Source organism: Camponotus floridanus, unplaced genomic scaffold, assembly GCF_003227725.1.
Source record: "Camponotus floridanus strain SB8 unplaced genomic scaffold, Cflo_v7.5 scaffold224, whole genome shotgun sequence".
NCBI lineage: Eukaryota > Metazoa > Arthropoda > Insecta > Hymenoptera > Formicidae > Camponotus > Camponotus floridanus.
In genome coordinates this window covers 167,375-194,468 of record NW_020229353.1, presented here as the reverse complement: position 1 = coordinate 194,468, position 27,094 = coordinate 167,375, and the positions used below count along the sequence as shown (strand labels likewise).

Genomic DNA, 27,094 nt, shown 5'->3' with positions numbered 1-27,094 from the left:
TGAGATACTCGCCGAGAAAGCGCGAAATCGTATCGGTGCGAGAGATTCGACTCTCGCTGAGAGAGCCGCCGCCACAGCTGTCTGGGCGGCGATGAAAGCCAAGACGAAGCTCGGTATGGGCCTGAAGAGGACGAAGACGAAGAAGAAAACTGTGAAGAAACGGATACTTCCGGTAGCGAAATGCGGCGGTGTATTGCCGATTCTACCAATGCTGGGCGCACTCGGATCCCTGATCGGCGGAGCGGCGGGTGTAGCGAAGGTGGTGAACGACGGAAAAGCCGCGCAACGTCAGATGCAAGAGATGCTACGCCACAATCGCGCCATGGAAGGTCGCGGATTATACCTCGCTCCTTACAAACACGGACGAGGAGTCTCAACGAGAAGAAGAAAAAAAAAAACGTCAAAGAGACGTTAAAAATGCCGCAGGGCGCAACTACCAACGTACAATTGCTACAACTGGCGAAACGTATGCGCATTCCGTATTTTAGAGGCGTTTTCATGCGCGACTCTTTACCGATCGGTGGTATTTATCAAAACGAGAACGGCATCGTAAATTTAGATAGCGTCGAAGGACCGGGTACTCATTGGGTAGCGTACGCAAAGAGGGATGATCGCGTCGTATATTTCGACAGTTTCGGCAATCTTCGACCTCCCAAGGAACTTGTGCGATATTTCGGACGAAACGTAACGAAGATACAGTACAATCACACGCCTGTTCAAACTTACGATCAGAGCATCTGCGGACAATTGTGCTTGCAATTTCTTCGAACGGTCGATGCGTGCGAATTTAAAGACGGATATCGCGCTATTTAACTCAGTATTCGTTCAACAGTTTTGTCGACATGTCTATGACATTCACGTTGACTGGGAAGAGTAGCGTTCTCGCGGCAAATTTCTTTCCCACTGTAGACTTGAGCGACGATGAATACGAACTCGGTCTAACGGATTTTGAGACTTATCACACGATACCGAACGTGAATTCCTCGAATAATAAATTTTACTTTGGCAAAGACGACGCGGAAATTACGATTCCCGAGGGATCGTACGAGTTGCGAGATATACATGAATTTTTGAAACGTGCAATTTCACGGAAACATCGCGATAAGAAACACATTGACGGCGATGACTATGAAGATGGCGAATATCCGATAGTGCTCCGCGCTAATTACAATACAATGAGAAGCGAGATCAAATGCGCATACAGATTAAACTTTAGCAAACCCGACAACATTGGATCGCTGCTAGGATTCTCGAATCGGTATTCTCGAGCCGGGAAAATGGTACGAATCGAACATGCCGATTAACATTATCAACGTTAATATTATTCGCGTTAATATTATTATATTTTAGAATGTAACGTGACCGCGGGCGCGTACAACAACGGCAAACTCGTTCATACGATACACGAATTTTCACCGAGGGTACCGCCGGGATATAAGATATCGGAAACGCCGGCGCAGATCATTTACGATCATTACCTTCCATCATCGCGCGAGATTACGGAGTTTAACGTTACGCGTTGTCGACCAGAACGGACGATTGCTCGATTTGGAGGAAGAAGAGAGTCACCGTAAGATGCACGTAGCGCGGCTGCGGCGATAACGTACGTAGCTAATGCGGACGTATGAGATGTCGTGTTGAACGGATCGATAAGATGCGAGTAGATAACGCAATCTTTACGAAATCAGCGACACAACAACATCTTTAACGCGACGTTAGGCGATGAAAGATAATCCAAGAAAAATCAATTAGAATCTACGAGATAAGGAGAAAGCAAATCTGCAGGATTCGGAACGGTTGCCGGTTTGCAATCTTTTGGGGATTCGCGGTGCGAAACAGCTGAACGTGTGACATGACATGTCTCAACATCGATGACGATACCATCGTTGACGATCGTATCTCAAGGCGAGACCTTACAACTCATCGTTCGCCAAGTACACATGTTGCGACAGCAATGAGAGATAAGAAATATCCCATGACAACAACAGGATTGTATATTGACTCGCTTTTTGCCGCACGAGAAGTTTCCTATACATCGATGGACGACTAGTACGAAACACAGACCAGAGCTGAAGGAGAAGTGAATTGGGGTACAGTGGAAATAATGTGCGGTCGCGTCATCGTCGACGAGAATTCGATACGAAAACTCGACGCGTTTGAGATTGGATCGCAATAAGAAACGTAGAATAACTACTCCTCAAAAACTATTAACGGTATCTATCCGATAGAAGCGTGATTAGAAAAAACCGCTTTCGGGGGACGTCGACAAGCGAATGGATATTTTCAATTTTGCGTACCGTCTACATGTTGCTCGGGAATTTTTGCGAGGATTGCTGACGCGTGGTGATTAACTGCTCGTTCACGAATTGATCTTTGAGACGATGCGGCAACGACGACATATTGTCCATGAGAAATTTCGGCGCGGAAGCCTGAAGTCGACAATATTCAAGAGTACAATGGAATGCCTCACGTGCTGTTTGAGCGAAATCAAAAAGTGTCCGGATGCTCCGTGCTTCTGGAAAGCGGACGATAATCCTCAGCATGGCTTTTCGCTCGTGGGCGATCTGTCACGGAGTATCCGGCGTTTATGAGGCCAGCTTTCAAAACCAAATGCCTCAGTGCGTGCGTTTGCAGATGCATCATATAAAAGAATTCAATTCTCTTCTTTTTTCTCTGTTTGTGGGNCCCGTACACCCCTTTTCTTTCAAAAACTAAGCATTTTAAAGAAAAACGTTTTGAACAAAAATTGTATGGTTTTGAGGGGAATATAAGATGGTGTCATTGGTTTGACCTTGAATGGCATCGTTAAGGTCAGGTCAAGGACACCTTTAATTTCTTAATCTTTAGAGGACGGGTCTGATACCAAAAGGGACCACTAAGGGAATTGATTTTTTGCATTTTCTAGAGTTATTTGATGTGCTGAATGTAGTAAAAATAGTAAAGATGATCCTGCAGACATCCTGGACTTTCAAAAAGGTCATTTCAAGGTCAAATTTTTTTTCCTATTTTGAGCTGAAACGTTGTTTTCCAACATTTCTTTTTACGACTGTTGGCGAATGTAGTATGTACATACGTATGTGGGTGTATGTATATATGTGGGTGTATATATACATAAATTCATTTAGTACACACACACACACACACACACACACACACACACACACACACACACACACACACACACACACACATATATATATATATATATATATATATATATGTATCAGTTGTGCTGGCTTTGTTAGATTTTGTCACGAAAATGTTCCAGTAACTACGTCTCCCCTATTTTGTATCGCATGCATGCGGACACATTTTTACGTAGACAGAATATTTATATTCTTTTACTAAATCTCTCAGGTTACTAAAGGCGCAAACGTTATTGACAGGATATACTTGGCGATCTTCCGATTCAAGTTTGGTGATAATACTTGAACTGTCCTTTTTGTGATAGTTGAAGCGCATTCCCATCGGCGGTGGTTATTTCAACAGTCCTTTTCAGGATAGTTGACGGTCTTTTTTCCTAGATGCAGATTTTATTTTTGTAGCTGTCGTTTTTTTGATAGTTGAGTAATTTTTTCTCAAATCCTTATCACTGATAAAATGGCTGAAAATGAAACTTGGAGTAGCGGTGAATCCGAACCAGAAGAACAAGACTCTGAAAATGAAGAGTTTCATGTTCTTGATTTGGAAGATGCCGACTATGATGGAACTCAAATTTTTGAGAATGCGAATTTTTTCCCATCAATCAAAGATTTTGAAGGCAGCTCCAAAATAAATCCTAACATCTCCATAGCAGGAATCAAACCAATAGAATTTTTAATTATTTTTGCGATTCTTCTCTAGTTCAAAGGATTGTAGATGAAACGAATCGTTATCAGGCACAAAATCCTCAGACTTCGTCTTCTCATATGAAAGATTGGTGCCCTTTTACGAAAGATGAGTTTGAATTTTTTCTTGGTCTTTCAATTCTAATGGGCCATGTTTGAAAAGGCGATTTGAAAGATTATTGGTCTACAGATCCTTTGCTACATACTCCAATTTTTCGACAAACAATGACTCGTGATAGATATCTGCAACTTCTGCGAAATTTACACTTTCAAAATAATGAAGATGATTCAGAAATTGTCAATCAACCATTACAAAAAATACAACCAGTAATAGATCATCTACAAAGTAAATTCTCGGCAGTTCTTATCCCAGGCAAAAACCTGTGCATAGATGAAAATCTGTTGTTATGGAAAGGTAGGCTTCGATTCAAGCAATACATTCCATTGAAAAGAAATCGTTTTGGCATAAAATTTTTTGAGTTGGTAGACTGTGATACTGGATTTATTTTAGGTTTTATTATTTATACTGGAGCAGATACTGATTATCAAAAGTTCGATTTAGGTATTACTGGTGATATTGTCGCTCACTTTTTACAACCTTATTTTCAGAAGGCTCATGTTATATATATATAGATAATTGGTACACATCGCCTATTTTGGCTGAATTTCTGCATGACCGTGATACGGGAATGTGCGGTACGGTGAAAGCAAATAGGAAGGGGATAACAAAGCTGGATAACAAATTGGAGCGAGGTGAAGTACAAGTCGCTCATAATAATGTTTGGATGGCAATGAAGTGGGAAGACAAACGTAGTGTTCGCATGCTCACAACTGTACACGAAGTTGGATTCTGTGCAACTGGAAAAAAAGTTATAAAACAAAAGAAGATATTATAAAGCCAACGTGCATTCAAGACTACAATAAAAATATGGGTGGTGTTGATAATGTAGATAGACAATTATCTATAACGAAACGGTGCGAAAAACAATGAAATGGTATCGGAAGCTCTTCTTTCACCTTGTAGATTTATGTCTATGCAATGCTGATTCTTTATATAAAAAAACAAATCAAGAATATACATCGTTTCCTTCATTTCGATTACAAGTAGCTAGATCTTTATTGAAACTTGAGTCTACTCAAATCATTCAGCGTAACGAAGTCACTGCCAGTCGATTAACTGGTCGCCACTTTCCGCGAAAAGGTACGAACGAAGGTGCCACTTGTGCTCTTTACGTAAAACTCAATCTCGAACAAATTATATGTGCTCTAATTGTGATATTCCTCTATGCGTAACACCATGCTTTGAAGAGTACCACACTAAAGTGACATTATCATAATTCAACACAATGTGAGAGGCAAGGGGACTCACGGAAATCAAGCACCCCGACGTGAGAGGCAAGGAGACTCACGGAAATCAAGCACTCCAAAGGGACCAAATTTTCGCCACGTCCACGTCGTTGGTCCTGGGTTATGCTGAGAGCGAAATATTATTGATAAACTCTATTTTAAAATGTAAAAAAATATTTTCCCTATGTCCTTATTCAAGATCGATCATTCTTCCAGGATTTTTTTACAATTTTTTTCGTACGCAACACCTCAAAAATCGTAGAAATACGATGTTTCAGCGTGAAATAGGATAAAAAAGAAATTTGACCTTGAAATGATTTTTTTGAATATCAAGGATCTATCCACGATTTTTTTGAATATTTTTCCCGTGTATTGTGCAAAAAATTACAATGAAAAACACTCTAAAATCATAGCCTTAAATTTTTTGCATTGACCTTTCCCTTGCGAACCGGTCTGGTACCTTTAGGGACCACCTGTTCGGTCGCAGACTTATATTTTATAGTTTATATAAAATTAAGATATTATTTTAAGCCTTATAAATCGAAAAGTACTCAATGAAAAAATACTTTATTATAGTGTTTTGGAAAACTCTCGACATAAGGTATAAGTATATGCAATAAAAAATATGTGATTCCATTTAAGAAATTAAAGATGTCCTTGACCTGACCTTAACGATGCCATCCGAGGTCAAACTAATGACACCATCTTATGTTTCCCTCAAAATCATACAATTTTTGTCAAAAACATTTTCCTCTAAAATGCTTAGTTTTTGAAAGAAAAGAGGTGTGCGGTTTCTAATGACATATTGATTTGTAGTTATCCGTTATTTTTGCAATAAGAATAGCAAAGAAGTTTGCAGGATCTGAATATCTATATAGTAAGCAAAGAGGACCGTCTAATTTTAATGAAATATGACGGGGGTGATGGCGGGTTCTTTGCTCATTTATTTAGAGATGTTTAACATATAGTACAAAAAAGAGTGATATCCGTAAAAAATTACCCTTTTAAAAAAAAAGTAAAAAAAGTGCTAAGTTCGCGTAAAAAACAGTATATGTATTTGCAAAATAGTGTATTATTAACTGTAAAAAACTACTGTATTGTATATCCTACAAAAATAATGATATCAAAAAAATTGCGCTAAGTGAAAATAAAAACTTATAAAAATACTTTAACCAAAAAAAGTTATACAAAATAGCTGATATAATTTTTTACATTATATCCTAGAAAAATAATGATATCCAAACATTACGCTAATTCAAAATAAAAACTTAAAATAATTTAACTAAAAAAAATTGTACAAAATAATTGTTTTAATTTCATACAAATAATATTAAAAAGTTGCGCCAACTGAATAAAAATTTTTACTATAAAATAGACATATTTCTTTTTTATTTTCAATATTAAAAGAAAAATAATATTAAATGAATTGTAATATATCTATTATAAAAAATCGAATTGAAAATATGAACAATCATATACATTGCAATAATCATATGCATATATTTAGTATCCTTTAATACATTTTTACTCTTTGGACTTCTTTCTTTGGTCGTAGGTATTTAGTATAATGCAAAATGGAGGTTCTCAATCTACTTCGTCTATGCCGTAGAAAATATCATTTAATGTTTGCTCGGGGTCTTCTTCTGGGAGAAGATATCATCTGTGGTGCGAATTAAGAACTGGTGAGTATTCTCTAGCATATGCAGGCGAATGACTAGGGGAAAGGGAGATTTCAGCGCACTGCGTCTGTTTATCGTGCGTACCTGGAGTCCGTCTGATCTCTGCCTCTCGTTCTCATGCGAGAAATGCTTCCACAGGTATTTGTACGTGTGGCTGTTCAATGTTAATTTCCAGGAAGAAGCTGTCACTGTGGTCGTCGTTGATTATTTCTACGTCTTCTTCCTCAGGCTCTGATTCTTGGTAGTCTGGGAGAATCTCTGATGTAGTAGGGAGAGCAGGGGGACTTTCAATAAGGGTAACTGTATTATCTTCGCTTGCTTGGACAATTTCTATGGTGATTCCTGCGTCGGCTGACGGATGGCTAATGGTTGATTCGCGTAAGAGGGAGCGTCTCTGCACGCCCGAATTCCGCATAGGAATAAGGGATCTATTATTATTTGAGTTGCGCTGCCGGACTCTAACCATCTAAGAGTAAATTGTCATTTAGAATTCAGATATTTATTCATGGGGATGTATGACGAATACTCACGATTGCTGATGTTAAGTGGAACCTGTTAAAAATGAATATTACGATAGAATGTCGTATTATCGCAAATAAATATTTATACGCATATAGCAGATCAGAGAAAGATGAAGCAGTCCAGTAAATTAGAGAGAGAAGATCATATAAAAAAACATGTTAATTATGTATCATCGCAAATAATTTAAATAGAATTGCGCAGATGCAGCAATAAAATATCGCGCAGATGCGGCAACAGATCATGAAATAAAAATCGTATTGATACAAGATATCAATTAATTTGAATAAAGTATTTCATATAATAATTTAAATAAAATAATTCAAATTGCCAAATGTTCAATTCAATAAAATATTTAAATTTAATAAATGAATTTAATTATGTTATAATAAATTTTATGATGAGTCATACAATGATGAGTCATACGGCAGATGTTCGTTAACATAATATTTCAATAAATTATATGATGAGTCATACGACGATGAGTCATACAATGATGAGTCATACGGTAGGTGTTCGTTAACAGAATATTTCAATAAATTATATGATGAGTCATACAAATATAAATTTAAATAAAATAAATTAATTAATTGTTAAAATGAAATAACATAATAAAGTCAATAAAAGTGAATTAATTCATTGGCAAATTGCTTCAATAAGAATATGCGATGCACTATTGAAAGTGGTTCACAAAATGGCGGACTGCCGTGAAATATGGTAAAACAAAATGGCAGGTTCCCCAATTCCATATATATTATACATGAAAAATATATGTAGGTTCATGGAAATTTCTGGACTTTCAGTAGATAGGAAAATAGATTTCTTTTTATTGCGTTTGTTATAATGCTGAAAGAATACAGAGGTACTGGAAAATGGAAGGATAAATACCGTGTTAGCTAGCTTAGCTTTCAATCAAATAATTAAAATAATTCCTTTAATAATATTCGTTTGAATCTCGCGCTGAGAATCTAGTGATAAAGAAAGACAGACATACTACCATTATATGTGATTTTCATGAACGTACTTAAGGAAGTCTGTTCGGAAATTGAATGCGATTATTAATTCGTTTTTATAATGAAGCTCTTTAATGAGTCTTCAATGCTTTGCGTTAACGATTCAATTATTAATAATAATGTCTTCAATAAATCTTTATATATCAGATGTATAATTGTAATATTATTTCAATTATTTAATTATAATTGTATATAGGCATCTCAGAGTAGACATCAATAATATATGGCCCGGTTTCACCAACGTGATTTAATCTAATCGGTCGATTAACTGTCAGAGTTGCCAACTGCTGAACATAATAAAACTGATCGTAACCTATTTTCTTTCTGTGAAGCAAGGTCCGTGGATGGCGACTTGCTGTGAAGAACCGTGTATTGCCGGAGAGAAGATAATAATAACAAAGTATGTAAAATGAATAACTGCAGTTAAAAGTATACGTAATTATAAATTATAAGTATTATATTTTTCATAAAAAAATTATACTTTCAGAAAATGGACAAGGGAAATAAAGTACGAGGCAAAAATTTTACCAAAGATGAAAAATTACAACTGGTAAAAGAATTATCAACATATCATCATATAATTGAAAATAAAGTAACTAATATGACGAGTAATAGAGAAAAAGAAGAAGCATGGGCCAACGTAACTATAAATTTTAATAAAAATAAACCAGAAATACAGCAACGAACAGAACGATGTTTACGTCTGTGTTGGGATAATTTAAAAAGAGACACCAAAAAATATTGTGCACAGCTACAGAGAGAATTGTATAAAACAGGTAAAAGTTTTTATTATATTGTATTGTTTTTGTATTTTTTATTTTTTTGTATTGTATTTTTTGTATTGTATTAGCTATGTAGATTAAATCCTTATTTTATTTGTAGGTGGAGGTCTTCCAAGTATAAAACCAAATCCTTTATTAGAAAAAGTTCGAGAAATGATGACAAAAGCCGCAGTATCTGGATTATGCAATCCGTTTGATTCTGATGCTATTACAATTAATGAAAACGCTAATGTCGAGGAATTATTACAAGATGACAGTAGTTGTGATCATTCAGTTGAAGTGTTTACAGTAAGTAAACTGTTACTAAGATATGCAATGTATACGAATTTTCAGTAATTTATATGCTTTAAGTTTTCAGTATTTGCAGAAAAATGATAATATTAAAAACTGGCAGGGTTGCAGTATTAAAAATTTATGATCGAAAATAAGTACTCCTTTAAAGGAAAGTCGTTCTTTACAGGACAGTTGTTCTTCAAGTAACAGTATTAATTCAGAGAAAAGTCTTCCTGTAAAAGAAAATGTGGTGACATCAATAGAAGAAAGATGTAAGAAACGAAGATATCAAGAAAGCTGTGAATTAGAAAAAGCAAAAATTGACTTAACAAACACTTTAAAATCAAGTATAGAAGTAAAAAATATCTACGAAGTTGAAATATTGAAACAGAAATTAGAACAAGAGCAGCTAAAAGTGAAAATATTAAAAACGTCACTTACAAAGGAAACATAAAAAGAGGAAAAGTAGAGGTACTTATTTCTGTAAACTTAAACCAAAGTGCTAAACTTTATTTTTCGCAATATATTTCTTTAGATTTATTTCTTTATAAAATTAAGTATATTTTAATTAGAACTTTTCCTTTTATATGGTTGAAAACCATGAGTCAATCTTATAAGTAACAGTCTTAAAATAGTTTCACGATACAATTAGCTTTAATATAAGACTGTATTAAAATATTTTAAGTACTAGTATTAGTCTTTACATGAGGTTCATTATTTGAGAAATTTAAGTTACTTTTTTTACATAAAATATTCTTTACGTAAATGTTTTTGTTTGCTTATTTATGTTTATTTATATAGATTAATTTTTTGTTCTATTAACCTAGTAACATACGTATGTCAAGAAACACTAAGAATGCGTTAAACATGTATTTATTTTTGTAAAAATGGAAACGCCATACATATTATTTTATTATTTAGTTTTAGTTATTACTTATTCTAAGATAGTGGAAAATACTCTTATTATTGCGTTCTGTTATTAACTCTGAGAGAGCACTATACTTGCTATCATATTTCACATGTATTGATCCAGTGCTGCCTTGAGACTTAAGTATCTTATAATACGGTTTAAATTAATCTGAAATTATTGAAGTGTTGATTAAAATGCCTCAATTGCATTATTTTTAATAATAAATGCATATTACCTATGAAAATAGTCCAGAAATAAATTTTGCCGCTGATCATGAATATTTATAGCATTGTGCAATTGTTGGATAGCATTATATGCATCAACATTTGGATTTTCAAATCTTTCTCGTATGGAAGCGTTGTGTAGAACAGTTGTTGCTACAATAACAACAAGTGCCTTTTCAATCCTGTTAAAACGCATTCCAATCGCTAATACAGGAAATTTTCGTTTCCACATCCCGAAACATCGTTCAACTGTTGAACGAGTTCGAATCTGAGATTCATTATATAGATGCTCTGCTGCTGTTGTGGAATTTAATAAAGGAGTCATTAAATATGGCAAAGTTGGATATCCAGAATCTCCGAGGAGTACACTGTCGCCGAATCTGCCCATTTCAAGTAAAATTTTAATTCTTGAATGGTCAAAAATAGTTGAGTCGTGTGCAGATCCTGGCCAACGAGCAACTATATCTATAATTTCAAGCTTTGCATTTATGACTACTTGTGTGTTTATAGAAAAGTATCCCTTTCTGTTGCGATATACTTCACCATCTTCTCCTCCTAGAAAACAAAGAAACATTGTACAAAATACAAACGTTTATATACTATAGTACAAATGTTCTTACCACATGATTGGATCTTTATATGTGTACAATCTATACATCCCATCACATGGATAAATTTAGCTATTTTAAAAAATTGTGCTTCATTTTCTACAATTTCCTGATGTGTGGAAGGGAGCTTTATGTATTCATCTTTTAATGCAGCAATAGCATTAGACACACGATGCACAATTCTGTGGACACTAGCTCTGCTAATTCCAGAAAAATCACCAATAACCATATAGAAAGATGCACTTGCATAAAATCTTAAGGCAACCATTAATTGGATCTCAGGAAGAATAGGATTATTCCTGTTAATGTATAACATAATATTAAAGTATCTCCAAAATATAATTATAATTTAAACATTATAAATGTACATACCGATCGCTGGCATGTCGTATTACATGTTCAATTCTTTCTAGAATCATTGTGAAGACCGGTTTTGATATCCTAAATCTTTCTTCGAAAAGTTTGTCATTCAAAACGTCAAAATAATTAATACGTGGTTGAAATATACGTTCTCTTCTTGCATTTCTTTCAGGATTATCATCATATTCAGGAATATCATCGTATTCGTCGTAGTCTAAGAAATCCATAACGTTGTTAATATTCTCGTAATTATTAATTATATCAAATATATAATTCATTTTATATGATAATTCAACCCTTATTCCCACTTTCACGGTTATAATGCTTGCGTATACGCGACAAGAATAGGTTAGGAACACGTTCGTTTTTAAAGTCTTGTTATTGGCAATTCTGGTGACCAATTTAATCGACCGATTAGATTAAATCACGTTGGTGAAACCGGACCTATGAGGCATAGATGCAACAATTGATCGTAGTAGATCGTAGTAAAAGGATAGTAAATGTAGTAGAATATCGTTGCAAATCACGAGAATAGAGAAGTATGTAAAATAAAAGAAATAAGTACTTACCAATGAGTACTGAAGAGTAGAATTGAAGATCTCCAGGGAGGACAGTCTACCTCGGTGACGTCGCTGTAGGAGAATTGAGGGAGCCAGTGGCAAGAGACACAGATGGATTTAAAATATACTTTATTTGCTTTGTTCTTAAATATAAAGAGACAAAGATTTGACAGTTCTCGGACTAAGTCCTTTTCGGCTCAAAAGTAAATACTCGTGACTGCGTGGAGGTTATACGTTGAAAGAACTGTGTGTCAAATGCGAAGAGAGTCGCTCTGCATGGGTTTTTATACTAGGATTCCTACTTTTTGGGCAATTTTCGCTGAGTGGGAGCAGGTTCCTTTTCGCAGGGCGGAGTCTCCGATGATTGGTTCCCCTCTTAAAATTGGATGCGTGCGCAACTTTGCGTAGGCGGTTGAACGATGGTGGGTCCCCGTTTTTGGGTCTTGAGGTGGTGGGGGAAGTAGAGTAGCCAATCAGGAAGTAGAAAAAATCTGATGCAACCGGATGCGATGAGTCATCGATGAATCACTTTTGGCAACAATTCTTCTGATACTTCATATTTTTCCTGAAGGTTATCAGTGACATTTGATATTTTATCGTATAATTTATGTGACAGGTCCTTCGGCTAAAATAAATTTGCGTCGCCAAATCGTCGCACCGGATGTCTTCAGGGTCATTCTTAAATACTCGTATTACATTTTTGGCGTCGAAATGTCGCGCGGCTTATCTTTAAATTATTATAAATTATTTAAACGGATGAGCTCATGGTCGAATCTTTGTTATAAACAGTATGAATATGCGTATTTAGTAACGCGTATACAGTATATGTAGACTGTTAAATAAAAGTATCTATAGTATATGTACGTATAAGAAATATGTTTTACCGACAAGACTTCAAAATTTATAAGAATAATGGAATTTAGCTTTTGGACCTCCCTGTGGATTAGGGAGTCGAAAATACATAGGACCATGTAAGAATATGTGTAAATATTCGGCTGTGGTCCTCAGAATTTGGTTTTAAAGATTTACAATGTATCAGGATAGTATATTCGTATAAGAGGTATACGTCGGTAAGTCGGTAAGTTAGTACGTCGATAACTTTTGAGTTTGAATAAATTTAAAGTATTAGGATAGCATGTATATGAAAGAGGCATGCTCCTAGTGAAAGAATATATATAAATATATATATGTTTATTGGTTAATATCTTTGAAAATTAAAGTTTAAAAATTTTAAAGTATCAGGGCAGCATATTCATATAAAAGGTATGCTCCTGGTAAAACGTCGGTAACTGGTAGGTCGGTAAGTCGTTAGGTTGGTAAGTTACCATCGGTCGGTAAGATAGTAAAGTGTCGGTAAGAAAAAAGTCGGTATGTTACCATCGGTCGGTAAGGTAGTAAAGTGTCGGTAAAAGAAAAAGCCGGTATGTTACCATCGGTCGGTAAAGAAATCTGTTTTATCGTCAGTCGGTAAGGTAGGAATTTTCTATATTATCATTTTATTATTGGTCGGTAAAGTAGGAAGTGACTTTACCATCCCATGTAGAAAAAGGGTTGAAGTCTTGCAGGCGCTTTGAAAGTATAAGAGGTTGCTATTCTGCAGGCGCTGCGTATATGGTATAAGTGATGAAATGAAGGTCGTATTGGGAAACAATTGCGTCGCATTCATGTTTGATGAGCTTCGATACGAACTCGACGGAGTAGAGATTGATCGCAACAGAAATGTTGGAATAACATCGACGCTCAAAAATTATGTCTCTCTAACGCACCAGAAAAGTATAAACTTGAAGAATGCATCGTGGGATTTGACGTACAACGGTGACAAAAATTATTTCAACTTTTGCGTGCTGCTCAACATGTTGCTGGAATTTTGTGAAGATTATAAACGCGTTGTGATTAAGGCTCGTCACGAATTGATTTTGATACGTTCGCGCAACGATAATAATTGTCTATTCGGACATCCGTCGTCGGAAGCTGAGATTGAATTACTCAAGATACAGTGGCGTATGCCTCATGTAATATTGAACGAGATTAATAAATTATCAATGTTGCGAATGTTGGAAAGCGGACGATACTTGAACATGAGTTTCCGATCTTGGGATTTATACGAATTTCCTCTGTTACATAGCACGACTAAACATTCGTGGACCGTGAAAGCCGCCTCCCAGCTAGAGAAATCGCGATACGTGATCTTTGCACTGCAAACTGGTAAAAAGAATTCGTTGTCGCAAGATGTTACATTGTTCGATAACTGCAAATTGACCAACGTTAAACTCTATTTAAACTCGGAATTTTAACCCTACGATGATTTAAATTTAGATTTTGAAAAAAATAGATTTGCCGTCCTATTCGACATGTACTCTCGTTTTCGCAAATCTTATTACGGATGTGATAATAGCGCCGCGCTATTAACCATTCCAAAATTTCTACATTGCGGTCCTCTAGCGATCATTGATTGCTCGCGACAAAACGAGTCTGTCAAAACTGCTACCGTGGACGTGAGAATAGAGTTTGTGTGCAGGGAAAATATACCGGCGAATACTACCGCCTATTGTCTCATCTTGCATGATCGGATTGTCGAATATAATCCATTGACTAATGTAGTCCGCAAAATTACATAGGTCAGCAAATATCCCCTCCATTGCACATGAAGAAAAATATAAAAGATTGAGATGTTTGACGATCGACATCAGTCTGCGATCGGATCTTATCATCATGGCTGCGCCAACGTCACACCCTCCCATGCCAGGAGAGAACATATCGGCTTCGGTCACGCATCATGGCCACTAATCGGACGCTACCTTCGTCCGCTCGTACACGTTCGGGCGACCAAAGTCCCCGGAGCCGAGGAAGACACGAACACAAAATGTAACACAAAAAAAATTACCGAAATTTTTCACTAATCCAAACGAGGTGCGATCTGTCATCGCCTTTCACGAATTTGATTCGCGATGTCGTCTCTCATTGGGGCTCGCGGTCTCGTTTGTCGCGGGTCGTCCCGTGCGACGTTCGCGATCTGATTCACTAAAAGTGGTGTTGCTCAAACGCAAATATCCAATTTTAAACGTCTGGAGGGTCCGGTGGAGCATTATACGGTTTTAAGTCCTTAATATGTACTTTGCCTATCGATCTCTGAGCGCTATCATGCAACTCGCACACTATCGGCGACAACATTTTCGCGATAGTAAACGTACCGTGGTACGTAGTCGCTAATTTCACCGAAATATTCTGAGCGGCTGACGACAACACATGCTGCCGCTTCAGAACTTGTTCGCCAATCGCAAAACGGTGATCTCGTCTACGCAAATTATAATAATGCGCCTGTTTACTATGCGCAGCCTCTAAGTTTTCTACTACCCAATTTCGCAAAGCCTGTATTCTCTCCATGCGCTCTTCCCAATTTTCGGGATTCGTTTCCTCGACTTCGACAGCTGGCTCGTGCCTTCCACGCACGGTTTTAACCGGTTGAGATTCTCTGCCGGAATTTAAGAACGCCGGAGTAGCTTGTAAGGAAGTATGGTACGCCGTGTTATACGCGAACCTGAACTCAGCCAAGTTTATATCCCATTCGCGATGATCGTGTTCGAGAAATGCCGTAATCATTGTTTTAAGTATTCTATTAACGCGTTCTACCGGATTCGCCTTAGGATGGTACGGAGGTACGGTAGTATGAACTACACCATGCTCTTCCGCAAATGCCTGTAATTCGCGATTCATAAATTCCGTGCCGTTATCCGTTAAGAGTACTCGCGGCGCGCCCCAACAATTCACAATTAATTCGTTCAAGAGCTCGCGGATCTTTTTGCCCGTCGCGTTTCGGAGTGGGCTACATTTAATCCACTTCGTAAACAGATCTTGTATTACCAAAATGTACGCGTTACCACTTTTACTCGACGGAAAAAGACCCATAATATCCGCTGCTACTACCGTCCACGGAGTTTCGACAGCTCGGCGTCCCATTAAACCCATCGGCACATTTTGTTCTACCTTCGTCCTCTGAGAGATGTCACAATGTCGAACATAATTGGCGATTTCCTTAAACATACGCGACCAGAAATAACGCGTCGCTACTCGCTGATAAGTCTTTTTGTTCGCAGTAATGCGAAGATATTTGCGAGGAGCGAGCGCGACGCGAGAATGAGAGAGATCAGATAGTCTTGAATTGTTCAACTGAGATTGTAATTCTCAAATAAACGGAGCGTTCAATTAACTACGAGAGGCTAAACGATAATTCGCACGGAGTTTCGATGTCGCGAGCAACGGACTGAGCGTCTATTAGAGTCGATTACTTTGTAACGGAGCACCTTTCCCGATGCCGCGGATCGGCTCGCCGGAATCAGGGTTCGGGAGAAGGGGAGGCTCAGGCTCGCAAAGCACCACACAGTTCTGGGCGAAAATATGTTTATTTAAGAAAAGAACAGATAGATGAGAGTTTCGGGCGGTAGACCCGTACAAGTATGCTACGCTTATTATTTACAGGAAGTCGCGACGGAGCTGCGGATGCGGCTTCAATTATATTAAATCTAAGAGCTAACGGGTATGACCTAATACTAATCGAGATATTTACAAAGTCTATGCTACAAATGCGCGGACGGTTCTTTCGAACGCCGATCGCGGAGAAACCAGAGAGGTCGCGTGCGGTATAGCACGGACGCGGGCCTAACAGGGTCTGCCAACCGAGGTCGGCTGAGGACAGGAGAACCTGTCCTCCGGATGACGTACACGGGTGCCCCGTGGTACGTCGGGATACTGGACGTCGGTAGCAACCAACCGAGGTCGGCTGAGGACAGGAGAACCTGTCCTCCGGATGACGTACACGGGTGCCCCGTGGTACGTCGGGATACTGGACGTCGGTAGCAACCGACCGGGCCCGGTAGCAACCGGGCTCTAGACCAGGGGAATTAAACAGGACCCCCCAGAATAAACACGCGGACGACGGACGAGCAGTTGACGGGCGACCGTGACGAAAGGTCGGTTGAGGATCTGGTAGGAGGAGAAAAAGAAAGAAAGAAAGAACAGTTTATTTCGCGACAGTGTTATTCCGCGGAGGGCCGTGAGATATGCTGAACGGTGGGGGGGGGGGGCGGTCGTTGTCCGGGCAGCGTGGATCCGGTCGTCCTCTGGGAGCTGCGGTGGTCTCTTCGGGTACCGTGGATCCGGCTGTCCTCCAGGAGTTACGGCGGCGGTCGTTCCTCCGGTGCGGAGCTCGTCCACGTAGCCGGGGGGGGGGGGAACCGTAAGAGGGGCCCGTTGTTACCGGAGCCGTGAAAACGGCTAGTTGTTCCAAGAGCCGTGAAAACGGCTAGTTGTTCCAGGAGCCGTGAAAACGGCTAATTGTTCCAGGAGCCGTGAAAACGGCTATACGGATGCCAGGATGCGAGCCGGACAAGTCCGGACGTCGGTTGAGACCGACCGAGTACGGGAGCCCCGTACCCTGGACCGGGTCGTCCGTGGCTCGACGGAGAGCAGGTCGGAAGTAAGCCGGACAATTCCAGACGTCGGTTGCAACCGACCGAATACGAGAGCCCCGTACCCTGGACTGGATCGTCCGTGGCTTGACGGAGGGCTTCTGGACGTCGGATACAGCCGACTGGGCACGGCTGAGGCCGTGCTCTGGACCAGAAGCAAGGACGGAAGAGGAGTTCGGTAGGCTTCGAATGCCCAGGGTGCGCCCTGTGGCTTCTAGCGTCCCGAGAGTCGGGACAGGAATAGGTACCGGTCTGCCGGAGCGGCCGCCTTATATACCCGGCTAGCTACCCCCACTCGATATCCTCACGCGGTCATGCGCGTAGTAGTGGGGCAGGACGTGACTCTCAGTCCGCGGCTCCCAATTCCGCGGCTCGGTCGAGGTGCTCAATCGGCGGCGCTTGGCGCCAAAAATGGCGCCGCGCTGTGTCGTGCGCTAGTAACGGCCTAGCCGTTACAACTTTTTGACAAAAGCCCAGTTCTTCGAGTGCGTCAATTTATACTCGGGAAAGGTCGCGATTTCTCGAGAGCTCGCTAGTTACTAAAACCGTTTAAATTTAACTGTGTGGCTTGTTATTTATTAATCTTAGATTTTTCCAGAAGGGCGAGCGTTGTTTTGAGTTTCGCACAGACAAAGAGCTGTCGGATTTAACGGCGGCCAGGGGCGCCGAATGTACGGTCGGGCCCTCGACTCTCCCCTTGGACTTCAGAGTAATCATTTTTTTTTTATTCTTTGATGCTCGATGCATTTCGAACATCCCGCCCGCCTTGCCGAAGCTTCGGGAAAAGAATGAATAAGAGACATATTTTTTTTGAATAAGTGAACGTGGGTTAACAAGTATGTGGGAATCACGACGCGAGACTGATTCGAGGCTCAGTCAGCTACATGAATCCAGCGCCGGTAATTATGTATATTGTCAATACCTGTTATATAAACTAAATTATTAACATTTTGTTTTTCATGGTGTATAGTGAACAAACTGATAGAATGGTTTTTAATAAATTTATAGATTCAGAGGCTAAAAAATGAAGGCTATTTTAACAATCTTTTCGCAGCATTTGAGTGCTGTCAGTCGTTGTTCCTCGTCGCATTAGCCACGCAAACTGGCAAGAGGACGAGCTTCGTAATCGGCCGCTTTAATTGTGAGCTCGCTGTTCGGACGGTGACGACGCGCATCTGTCTGTCTTCTCCGGGGTGTGTGTTCACGATTCGCGCTAGCGGCCACCGGGTTCTCGTTCCGTACGAGGCACAATCGCCCGATCTCGAAGCTTGCCTCCTGCCATTTCGGCCTGTGATGAAGGTTGTGGAGGTACTCTCGTGACCAACGTTCCCAGAAGTGGTCCCGCATCCGCTGCAACATCTGCCAGATGGCTCAGATGGCTCGGCGGGGAATCCGATTGTGTAGGTTCGGGCACAGCAGTGAGGGCGGAGCCTATGAGGAAGTGCCCGGGCGTCAAGGCGGAAAGATCCTCGGCGTCGTCTGTTAGAGCCTGGAGGGGACGAGAATTGAGGCACGCTTCTACCTGCGTGAGGAGGGTGGTCATCTCCTCGAACGTTAGCGTGGCATCTCCTATAGTCCGGCGCAAATGGTGCTTCAGGGACTTGACGGCGGCTTCCCAGATTCCCCCGAAGTGCGGAGCGGACGGTGGGCTGAAGCGCCATCGGATTCCCTCGCTGGCGAGCTGCTCGCCGACTCTCCGCTGGTTCGGACTACTAGCTGAGAAGAGTTGCCTCAGCTGAGCATCCGCTCCCACGAAGTTGGTCCCGCAGTCGCTCCACAGGGTGTGGCATAGCCCTCGGCGGGACGTAAATCGCTGCAACGCTGCTAGAAATGCTTCGGCCGTGTAATCGAACGCGACTTCTAGATGGACGGCCCTAGTGCTGAGGCATACAAAGACGGCGATGAATGCCTTGTATGCTCGGTGTCCTCGGGTGGTCCTGAGCTGCACGGGTCCGGCGTAATCGACCCCCATATTGAGGAAGGGTCGGCTGGGAGTAACTCGTTCCGGCGGGAGGTCGCCCATCAGTTGCTGAGGAGTCGCCGCCCGCCAACGGACGCACGTCACGCACTGGCGGAGGACCCGCTTCACCAGCGCGCGGCCCTGTGGTATCCAGTAATGCTGCCGAACCATCCCGAGCGTGAGTTGAACGCCGCCATGGAGGGAGCGACGGTGGCAGGACAGGACGACAAGTCGAGTGAAGTGCGATTGTGACCGGACGCGTGGAGAGAGTCAACGTTTAAAGAGGTTTACTGAGGTTCCTACCTTGATGATGTTACGGTCGCCAGCTCGTTTAACCGCCAACGAGCAAGGTTTGTCCCTAGATCCGCCAGTTGAGTCGCACTGGCTACGCGGATCCGCCAGTTGAGCACCCCTATGGTCCGAGGATCCACCGGTTGAGAGCCCCTGTCTTACGAGGATCCGCCGGTTGAGCGTCACTGCGTGGGATTTTCCGTGTACCTTTGTTGCGCAGTGGCTGCGTCGTTGCGTCAGCCGTTACCACACTTTAGCACGGTACCCGAAACAAAGGGTAATTCGATACCCTTGTCGCCGCTACGCGTACGACAATCTAAAGAGGCCTTTGTTACACTCGTCACAAAGAACCGCGTTCCGACACTGGTTTTCTCTTTGTCGGGACGACGCCGCCAAACCGCACTGCGGATTCCGCGTCGATTTAATGTTCGCGTTGTTCGCGTATTCAAACGCGAACGCTGCTTGCCCGCGACGTTTCGCGTGTACGTCGACCTTCGTTTTCCGGATCCTTTCTTCCGTTCGTCACCCACGAGCCGGTTTCACGACCGATTTATTCCGCGGGAACGCAAGGATATTCGGGAATCGGGTTTCGCAAGAACGACACGTTTCTTCGTTAAAAAATAATAATTAATATATAATTAAACAAAGAATACATTCGCTTTACTCGCGATTTAGTTATATTAACTTAAACGGTTTAACGTCCTCGAAGACGGACACTACTCGCACGCCTTAGTAAATCAATTAACGTTATTCTTAATTAATTACCGCTGTGGAAATTTCCTCTCGCGATATACTATCACACTCGCGTAAACTATTCGCAGTTTATTGTTCGGGAAAAAGTCCGGCGAGACTGGCCCAGAGCGACGCTCCGCACGGTCTTTTATATTGCCTCCCCACTCTTGGGCCGTTCCCACTCTTCGGACAAGCGCCGCCCATCTTTCGCTGGCGCCTGAATCATGGCTTCCGCCGCAAGTGCACCGCTATACACTTTCGTGCACTTTTCTTAATTCTACCGCTTAACTAGATACGTTTCCGGGTGTGCGCTACGTCCAACACCTCGGAGACGATTGTCCGGGAGTTCTTTCCTTATATCTATTTACATTCTTCGTACATCTGCGCTCGGATCGCGTCCTTCGCTTGTCTTCGCACTTTTATGTACACTTCTTACGTTTTATGTTTTTCTGTCTTATCCGGCGTTCGGATGCTCACACTTTTCGGTTCCTAGCGTGTTTCGGTGTTATCCGCAACCGCTTGCTCGATTGCGCCTTCCAGATGCAACTTTTCGTACATCCGCACTTTTTATCTACACTATCTACACTTTCCACTGCGCTAGGCTATCCGTCGCCCGGATACCTACACTTTCGTGTGCAGGGAGTGTATCTGGGTCGGCCGCGACTATCAGTACCGCCGCGCCTGTTTTCCGCAACCCGCGATACATCTACACTTTTCGTCTACACCTATTGCACTTTTCGCTGTGCCGACGTATCCAACGCTAGGATATCTACACTTTTCGGTGTCTCGTGTGCCTCTATGTTATACGCGACTATCTAGGCAATCGCGCCTTTTGTCCGCACCCCGTCGTACACGTTTATTCGCGCTATTCGCTTCTACGTGTTTTTACGCGTCTCATCTATATGCCGCGCGTTAAGCTATCTTAGTCGGGCGGTATTTAGGTGTTTTCTAACCTAACTTAATCTGTTATAATTTAAGAAATCTTTAATTCGCCTGAAACATGGCAATACTGAGTATATATAGACTTATCTCTACTTTGTGCGACTTAACGCTTATTCTAGTTTATATATATAATGTTTTAATAATTAATCGCATGTTTATACATGTCTTACAGGTCAATCTAACTTACTGCTAAAGTTTAACCTAGAATACGCAACTCGCGTGTTTTATCATTATTTTTCTTTATTTTCCAACGCTATATTACAGTTTTTCTTAACCTAAGCGCTTATCTATTGTTTATCGCCATGACGGTCCTGGCTGAGGATCATCGACGACGTCCTTCTTCTCCTCCATCCTTTTGAGGCGGATGACCGGTATCTTGTCCCCTTTCGGACCCGTTCTATATATTATTTTGTCGGTCACCATCTTCACCGGGGATTTCAGCCTTATCCAGCTGGTGGTTGACGAGCGGGAAGTGTTGGCCGCTGGGCTCATCCTTCCTTCGGGTTCCTTGCTCACCGGTGTGCTGGCTCTCAGGGGCTGGTCTGCCTCCGGCTGCATTTCCCCCTCCAAACGGGCTAAACTCGATTTATCGAGGAGAGTTCGTTTTGGGTTTTTCGGGGAGTCTGGTGAGCGCCGCCGCTTTCCGCTGAGGATCGGCGATGTCTCGCGTTCATCCGTTTGTTGTACGCCGCTGTCTGTTATTTGGCTTGCGTATTTTTCAATGACTTCTTTTACCAGTTTAGCGGGAGTCGTTGGCTCGCCTTGTTGCGACGCAGTTTCTTCCGCTATGGTGAACTGGCTGAGTAAGTTGGCCGACTCTGTCGTTTTGGATTCCGTCACGATAGCTTCGTTTGGATTATCCTCGTGCAAGTCTCTTCTTTGCATTCTGTATCGGGAAGTCATCTGCTTCCCGATGATCCGATGATTGATCTCCAACGGTTGTTCGCTGTCCGCTTTGGACGTCAGATTGCGAACCATTATCAGAGACGTAACCTCGGTTGTTTCACGACCATTTTCGTCTTTGAGAACCGTTGTCTTCTTAAACAGCTTGGTCCCATTGACTAGTTGGAGGTTATGATAGAGATTTTCCAGCATGTCCTTCGTCCGCTGGATTTCCTCGTTCCAGATCGAGGTGAACTCGTGTTCGTCTGGAATTTGGCTGTCCTCGTCGCGTGGCAAGAACTCCTTCCATAACCGTATCCGGTCGTCGCGCAGTTGTTTTAGCGCCTCCCAGCCTGCATTCCTCGTTGCGAGGTTGTATAGCTGGTTTTCCTCCTCTCGTTCTTCTCTTAGGTTCTGCATGGTTTTATTTACAGAATCCATCTCTTTCAACAACCGCAAGAGCCCGAGTGTCTTACCGAGTGACTTTACCACGGTCGTCGCTGTATCGCTGATCGTGAGTAATTGTTCGCCGTACACCGGTTCGCTGCTTTGTTCGCTGGTGTCACCCGGCGGTGTTCTCTGGCATCGTTCTCTCGAGTCTTGAATCGCTCTGTCGCGCCGGTTGCCCCTACTGTCGGGAACTGCTCGCTCGCCCACAGTGCTATCGCTTTTATCACCGCTCGCTAGAATTTTACTATCTTTAAATTTAATTAAGTCTAATTCTCTCGCGAACTGCGTGATGTTAATTTTATTAACCCGTGGATCGATAAAAGTTTCGATTTCGGATTGTATATAATTGTATATAAATTTTTTACGTGCGCTTTGCGTACACCTTTTGTATATGTCCGCGCTCTCGCGTACTTTAATTTTTTCTCCCGATACTTTACTCGATATGTCGTCTTTTAAGTATGTCGCGGGATCTTTTTGTAAATTATCCGCTACGCTCGTAGTCTGTAACGAATATTGGGAATTAGGATCTAATTCTAAATCGGAATTTTTTATTTTTTCCGATTTCACAATGTTTTGCGCGTTATCGCTAAACGTTTTAATTTCGCTTTTCACGACCGCGTCTTTCGGAACTTTTTCCCTAATGTCTTTATCGATTGTCTTTAATTCGTGGATCTTTGGATCCTTTTCGAGTGATCGCGGTTCGGTTTTTATTTCAACACTTTCGCACTTCGCACTCTTATCGTCTTTTATGACTGTTTTTAATTTTTCGTCGGCGGCTGTGTTATCACTTATTTCCGCTCGGCGATTTCTTAATCTTCTGGATCGAACGGATACGCTTTTTGGAATCGCGAATTCGCTGCGTGGTTCGCTCGCTATTTTGTCGTTCGATTCTCGCGTCGCTCGATTTGCACTTTTTCGCGGATTATTTGCACTTTTGCGCGGATTATTTGCACTTTTCTGCACCTTTTCCGGCTTTATGCTTTTCTCGCGCACTGACACTGCCCTTTTCTGCACTTCGCGCAGTATTACGCAGTCATCAGCTTCCTCGTTGGATTTTCGGGCCGATCCTTGTTGCGCCTGGTCTCCCGGCTGCTCACTGCTTTGCTCGGCTTCCTTCGGCTGCACGGGATGTCCGTCGTCCTTGAGGTGTTCGTAGAGTCGCGAACGCATCTTCTCGATAATGTTTTGAGTGCGTTGCTTCCCCCATCTTGTTAGCTCGTGTCCGCCGTCCTTGGTTGGCTGGTCCATCGCGCTGTTCGAAATTCGAGATTTTTTACTTTTGTTTAAAATCTCGCTTTTCGCGTCGGTATGAGTCGATTGTGGCTTCGACCCGTAACAGATGATTTTTACGAAATTTTCGTCATCCGGCTGGTCTTGTATATCGACCTCGATCGCGCAGATCGTCGCCGTTATAGGTTTTAGCTTCGCCTCCCGATACGGTCTGAGCTGTCGGGAGTTGGCTGTTCCAACGGTATCTCCGTCGTCAGTCTGAATCACGTAGGCGTTGGGTCTGATCTCCTCCTTTATTTGGTACGGGCCCTCGTACACCATGTGAATCTTTCTTGCTTCCCGTTTGTTGGCGTCGCTGCGTCGATGGATCTTTACCCACACTCTGGATCCAGGTAGGTAGATCTCCGCCTCTCCTCGTTTATCGGCCTGTATTTTGCGCTGTGCGGCCCTCTTTTTCAGTGTTTCCGCTGCGCTCTGGATCCTTTGCAGTAGACTCGTCCGTCGCTCGGCCGCGCTGGCTGTCACAAGCGGCTGCAAACGTGGATCTATCTGTAAAAAATCCTGGATTTCTGGATGCAAATCCAGTGGTGCGCACTCTGTACTTCTATGCGCCGTGGAGTTAATCGTTTTAGATATCCTCGGAACTATGACGTCCCAGGATGTTTGGCGATCGTAAGCGTATACGCGAATGATTCTCCCGATCTCGCGCATCACTCTTTCGACCGGATTTGATTGTGGGTTGTATGGCGTCGTCTTCCGGATAGCGAACCCCATACTCTCCGCGAACTCTCTCCAGCGCACTGTTACGAACTGCCCCCCGTTATCGGTCAGGATTTCCTCCGGTACCCCGTTCGACGGGAAGTATTCTAATTGCAACGCGTCTAGGATCGAGTCGAGTTTCTGATTTTTCATTATGTATAAATTAGTAAGCTTCGAGAATTGGTCCATCGCCACCAATATATACTTGTTTCCCCGGGGTGTTTGCGGCAACGGTCCGAAAATATCCAGACTTATTACCTGCCCGGGTTTTTCAGGAAGTACGAAATACTGTACGCCTCGTGTCGCTCGCGTATAATATTTCGATCTTTGGCACGTCTCGCATGAGGCTACGACGTCGCGCGCTACTCTCTCGAGATTCGGCACCGCAAAGAATCTTTTTACGAAGCTGACGGTCTTATCCGTGCCAAAATGCAACAGATAATCGTGCACATCGTTTACTATTTCCCACGCGATATCTCGCGGTACTACGATACGCTCGCCCATCTCTTCGTTTATTCTTATTAAATCGTCACGCTCGACATACTCAGGGTCATTCTCGAGGCGATCGATTAATTCTGGATCGGATATTTGCGCGTCTCTTATGATCTCGCACCAACGCGTTGTATCCGTCTCGTCGTTCGGCTTTCTTATCGCCGCGATTCGTTTAATCGAATTTTCTTTTTTAACGAGACCGTTATTTACGTTTCTACGCGATAACGTGTCCGCTATTTTGTTTGTTTTTCCCGGGATGTGTATTATCTCGAGATCGAATTCAGCGAGGAACGCGGTCCATCGCGCTATTCTTGAGCTATCATCCGCGCAAGATGACAGGAATTTGAGTGCTCTGTGGTCCGTATGGACCCGCACGTGTCTACCGAGGAGGCTCGCGTGCCATTTCCTCAGCGACCATACGAGTGCTAAACACTCGAGTTCCGTTATTGAGTAATTGATTTCGGCGCCTTTGAGGCTCCTACTCGCATACCCTACCACGTATTCCACGTCCGGATCGGCACGGTCATACTGGTATAGTTTAGCGCCCAGCCCGTATTTGGACGCATCTACGTAAATTCCAAAGCTGAGTTTTGGATTTATTACGAATAGATTAGACGCGGTTTCGAAAGCTTTTTTGATATTTTCGAACGCGTCGTTTTCCGTTTCCGTCCACGTGAATTTAACATCCTTCTTCAGCAGACGTTCTAACAGTTTTGTGAGAGTCGCGAGATTTTTCACAAATCTGCGATCCCAATTTACGAGACCTAAGAAAGCCTGGATCGCCTTTTTGTTTCGCGGGGACGCGAAATTTGCGATCGCCTGCTTCGTCTCGTTGTTCATGTCGACTTTGATTCGGTCGAACGTATGGCCGAGAAACTTTACCTGAGTTTTGAAAAACTCACATTTCTCACCATTCAGCCGGAATCCCGCCGCGCTCAATTTTTTTAACACCCGGTCTATATGCAACGCGTGTTCCTCGAGCGTATCGGACGCTATGAGAACATCGTCCAAATAGACGATTGTAAATGCGTCGCATTCGTCGCCGAGAGTCTTGTGCATGGCTCTCGTGAACGCGGAACCGGAAGTCTTGAGACCGAACGGCAGTCGTCGAAACACGAACGTTTTTCCGTCGAACGAGAATCCCGTGAATCGTTTACTTTCCTCCGTCAGTGGAATTTGCCAAAAGGCTTTCGCCACGTCTAGAGTCGAAAAGTATTTTTTATTTCCGGTTCTACGAAATACCTCGTCGATGGTAGGCGGCTGATCATGCTCGTTTGCCATGCGTTTGTTCAGTTCGCGGGCGTCGAGACACAACCTTATATCGCCGGATTTTTTTACGACAACGACTAAGGGACTTATGTACTGCGTGGATTTACGTTCGATAATTCCCGTTGCTTCCAACTCAGCTAAGTGAGCTTTTACCCGATTTCGGTGAATCTCGGGGACCGGGTAAGGACGTACCCTAAAAGGCCTTAGGTCGTTCATCGCGATCTCGTGTTGATAATTGTTTACGCGCCCGATCTCGTCGCGGAATAGGGTCGCGTATTTTTTGTGTATCGCGTCGACGTGTTCTCGAACGTTATCGATCGCGATTGTATATATTTCGGCGGAAATTTTCTCGCCCGAGCGCAAGCTTAAATACACGTTGTTCGGCTCGCACTCTATTTTTACGTAATTTTGTTTCATAAAATCGAGCCCGATAATCATATCGTACGCGAGTGATTTTATTACCACAAACTCGAATACGAATTCCGCGTCGCATATTTCGAATTTGAATTGCACGCGGTTC

General features: G+C 42.3%; 3 protein-coding genes across 3 annotated transcripts; 1 reads left to right on the top strand and 2 right to left on the bottom strand.

The window, feature by feature from the left end:
* Nucleotides 1-8,733: 8,733 nt before the first annotated feature.
* On the top strand, nucleotides 8,734-9,609 carry LOC112637951. Its single transcript, XM_025408715.1, has 4 exons — nucleotides 8,734-8,785; nucleotides 8,873-9,161; nucleotides 9,268-9,455; nucleotides 9,519-9,609. Exons 2-4 carry the CDS (start codon nucleotides 8,876-8,878, stop codon nucleotides 9,540-9,542), a joined length of 498 nt encoding a protein of 165 aa, XP_025264500.1. The 5' UTR covers nucleotides 8,734-8,785; nucleotides 8,873-8,875; the 3' UTR covers nucleotides 9,543-9,609.
* Nucleotides 9,610-10,327: 718 nt separating this feature from the next.
* Nucleotides 10,328-11,325, bottom strand: LOC112637949 (putative nuclease HARBI1). Its single transcript, XM_025408713.1, has 3 exons — nucleotides 11,195-11,325; nucleotides 10,586-11,129; nucleotides 10,328-10,518 (listed from the first exon to the last, which is right to left on the bottom strand). Exons 1-3 carry the CDS (start codon nucleotides 11,235-11,237, stop codon nucleotides 10,509-10,511), a joined length of 597 nt encoding a protein of 198 aa, XP_025264498.1. The 5' UTR covers nucleotides 11,238-11,325; the 3' UTR covers nucleotides 10,328-10,508.
* Nucleotides 11,326-18,780: 7,455 nt separating this feature from the next.
* On the bottom strand, nucleotides 18,781-19,698 carry LOC105249969. The gene has a single exon (XM_011255794.2). It carries the CDS (start codon nucleotides 19,696-19,698, stop codon nucleotides 18,781-18,783), a length of 918 nt encoding a protein of 305 aa, XP_011254096.2.
* Nucleotides 19,699-27,094: the final 7,396 nt, after the last annotated feature.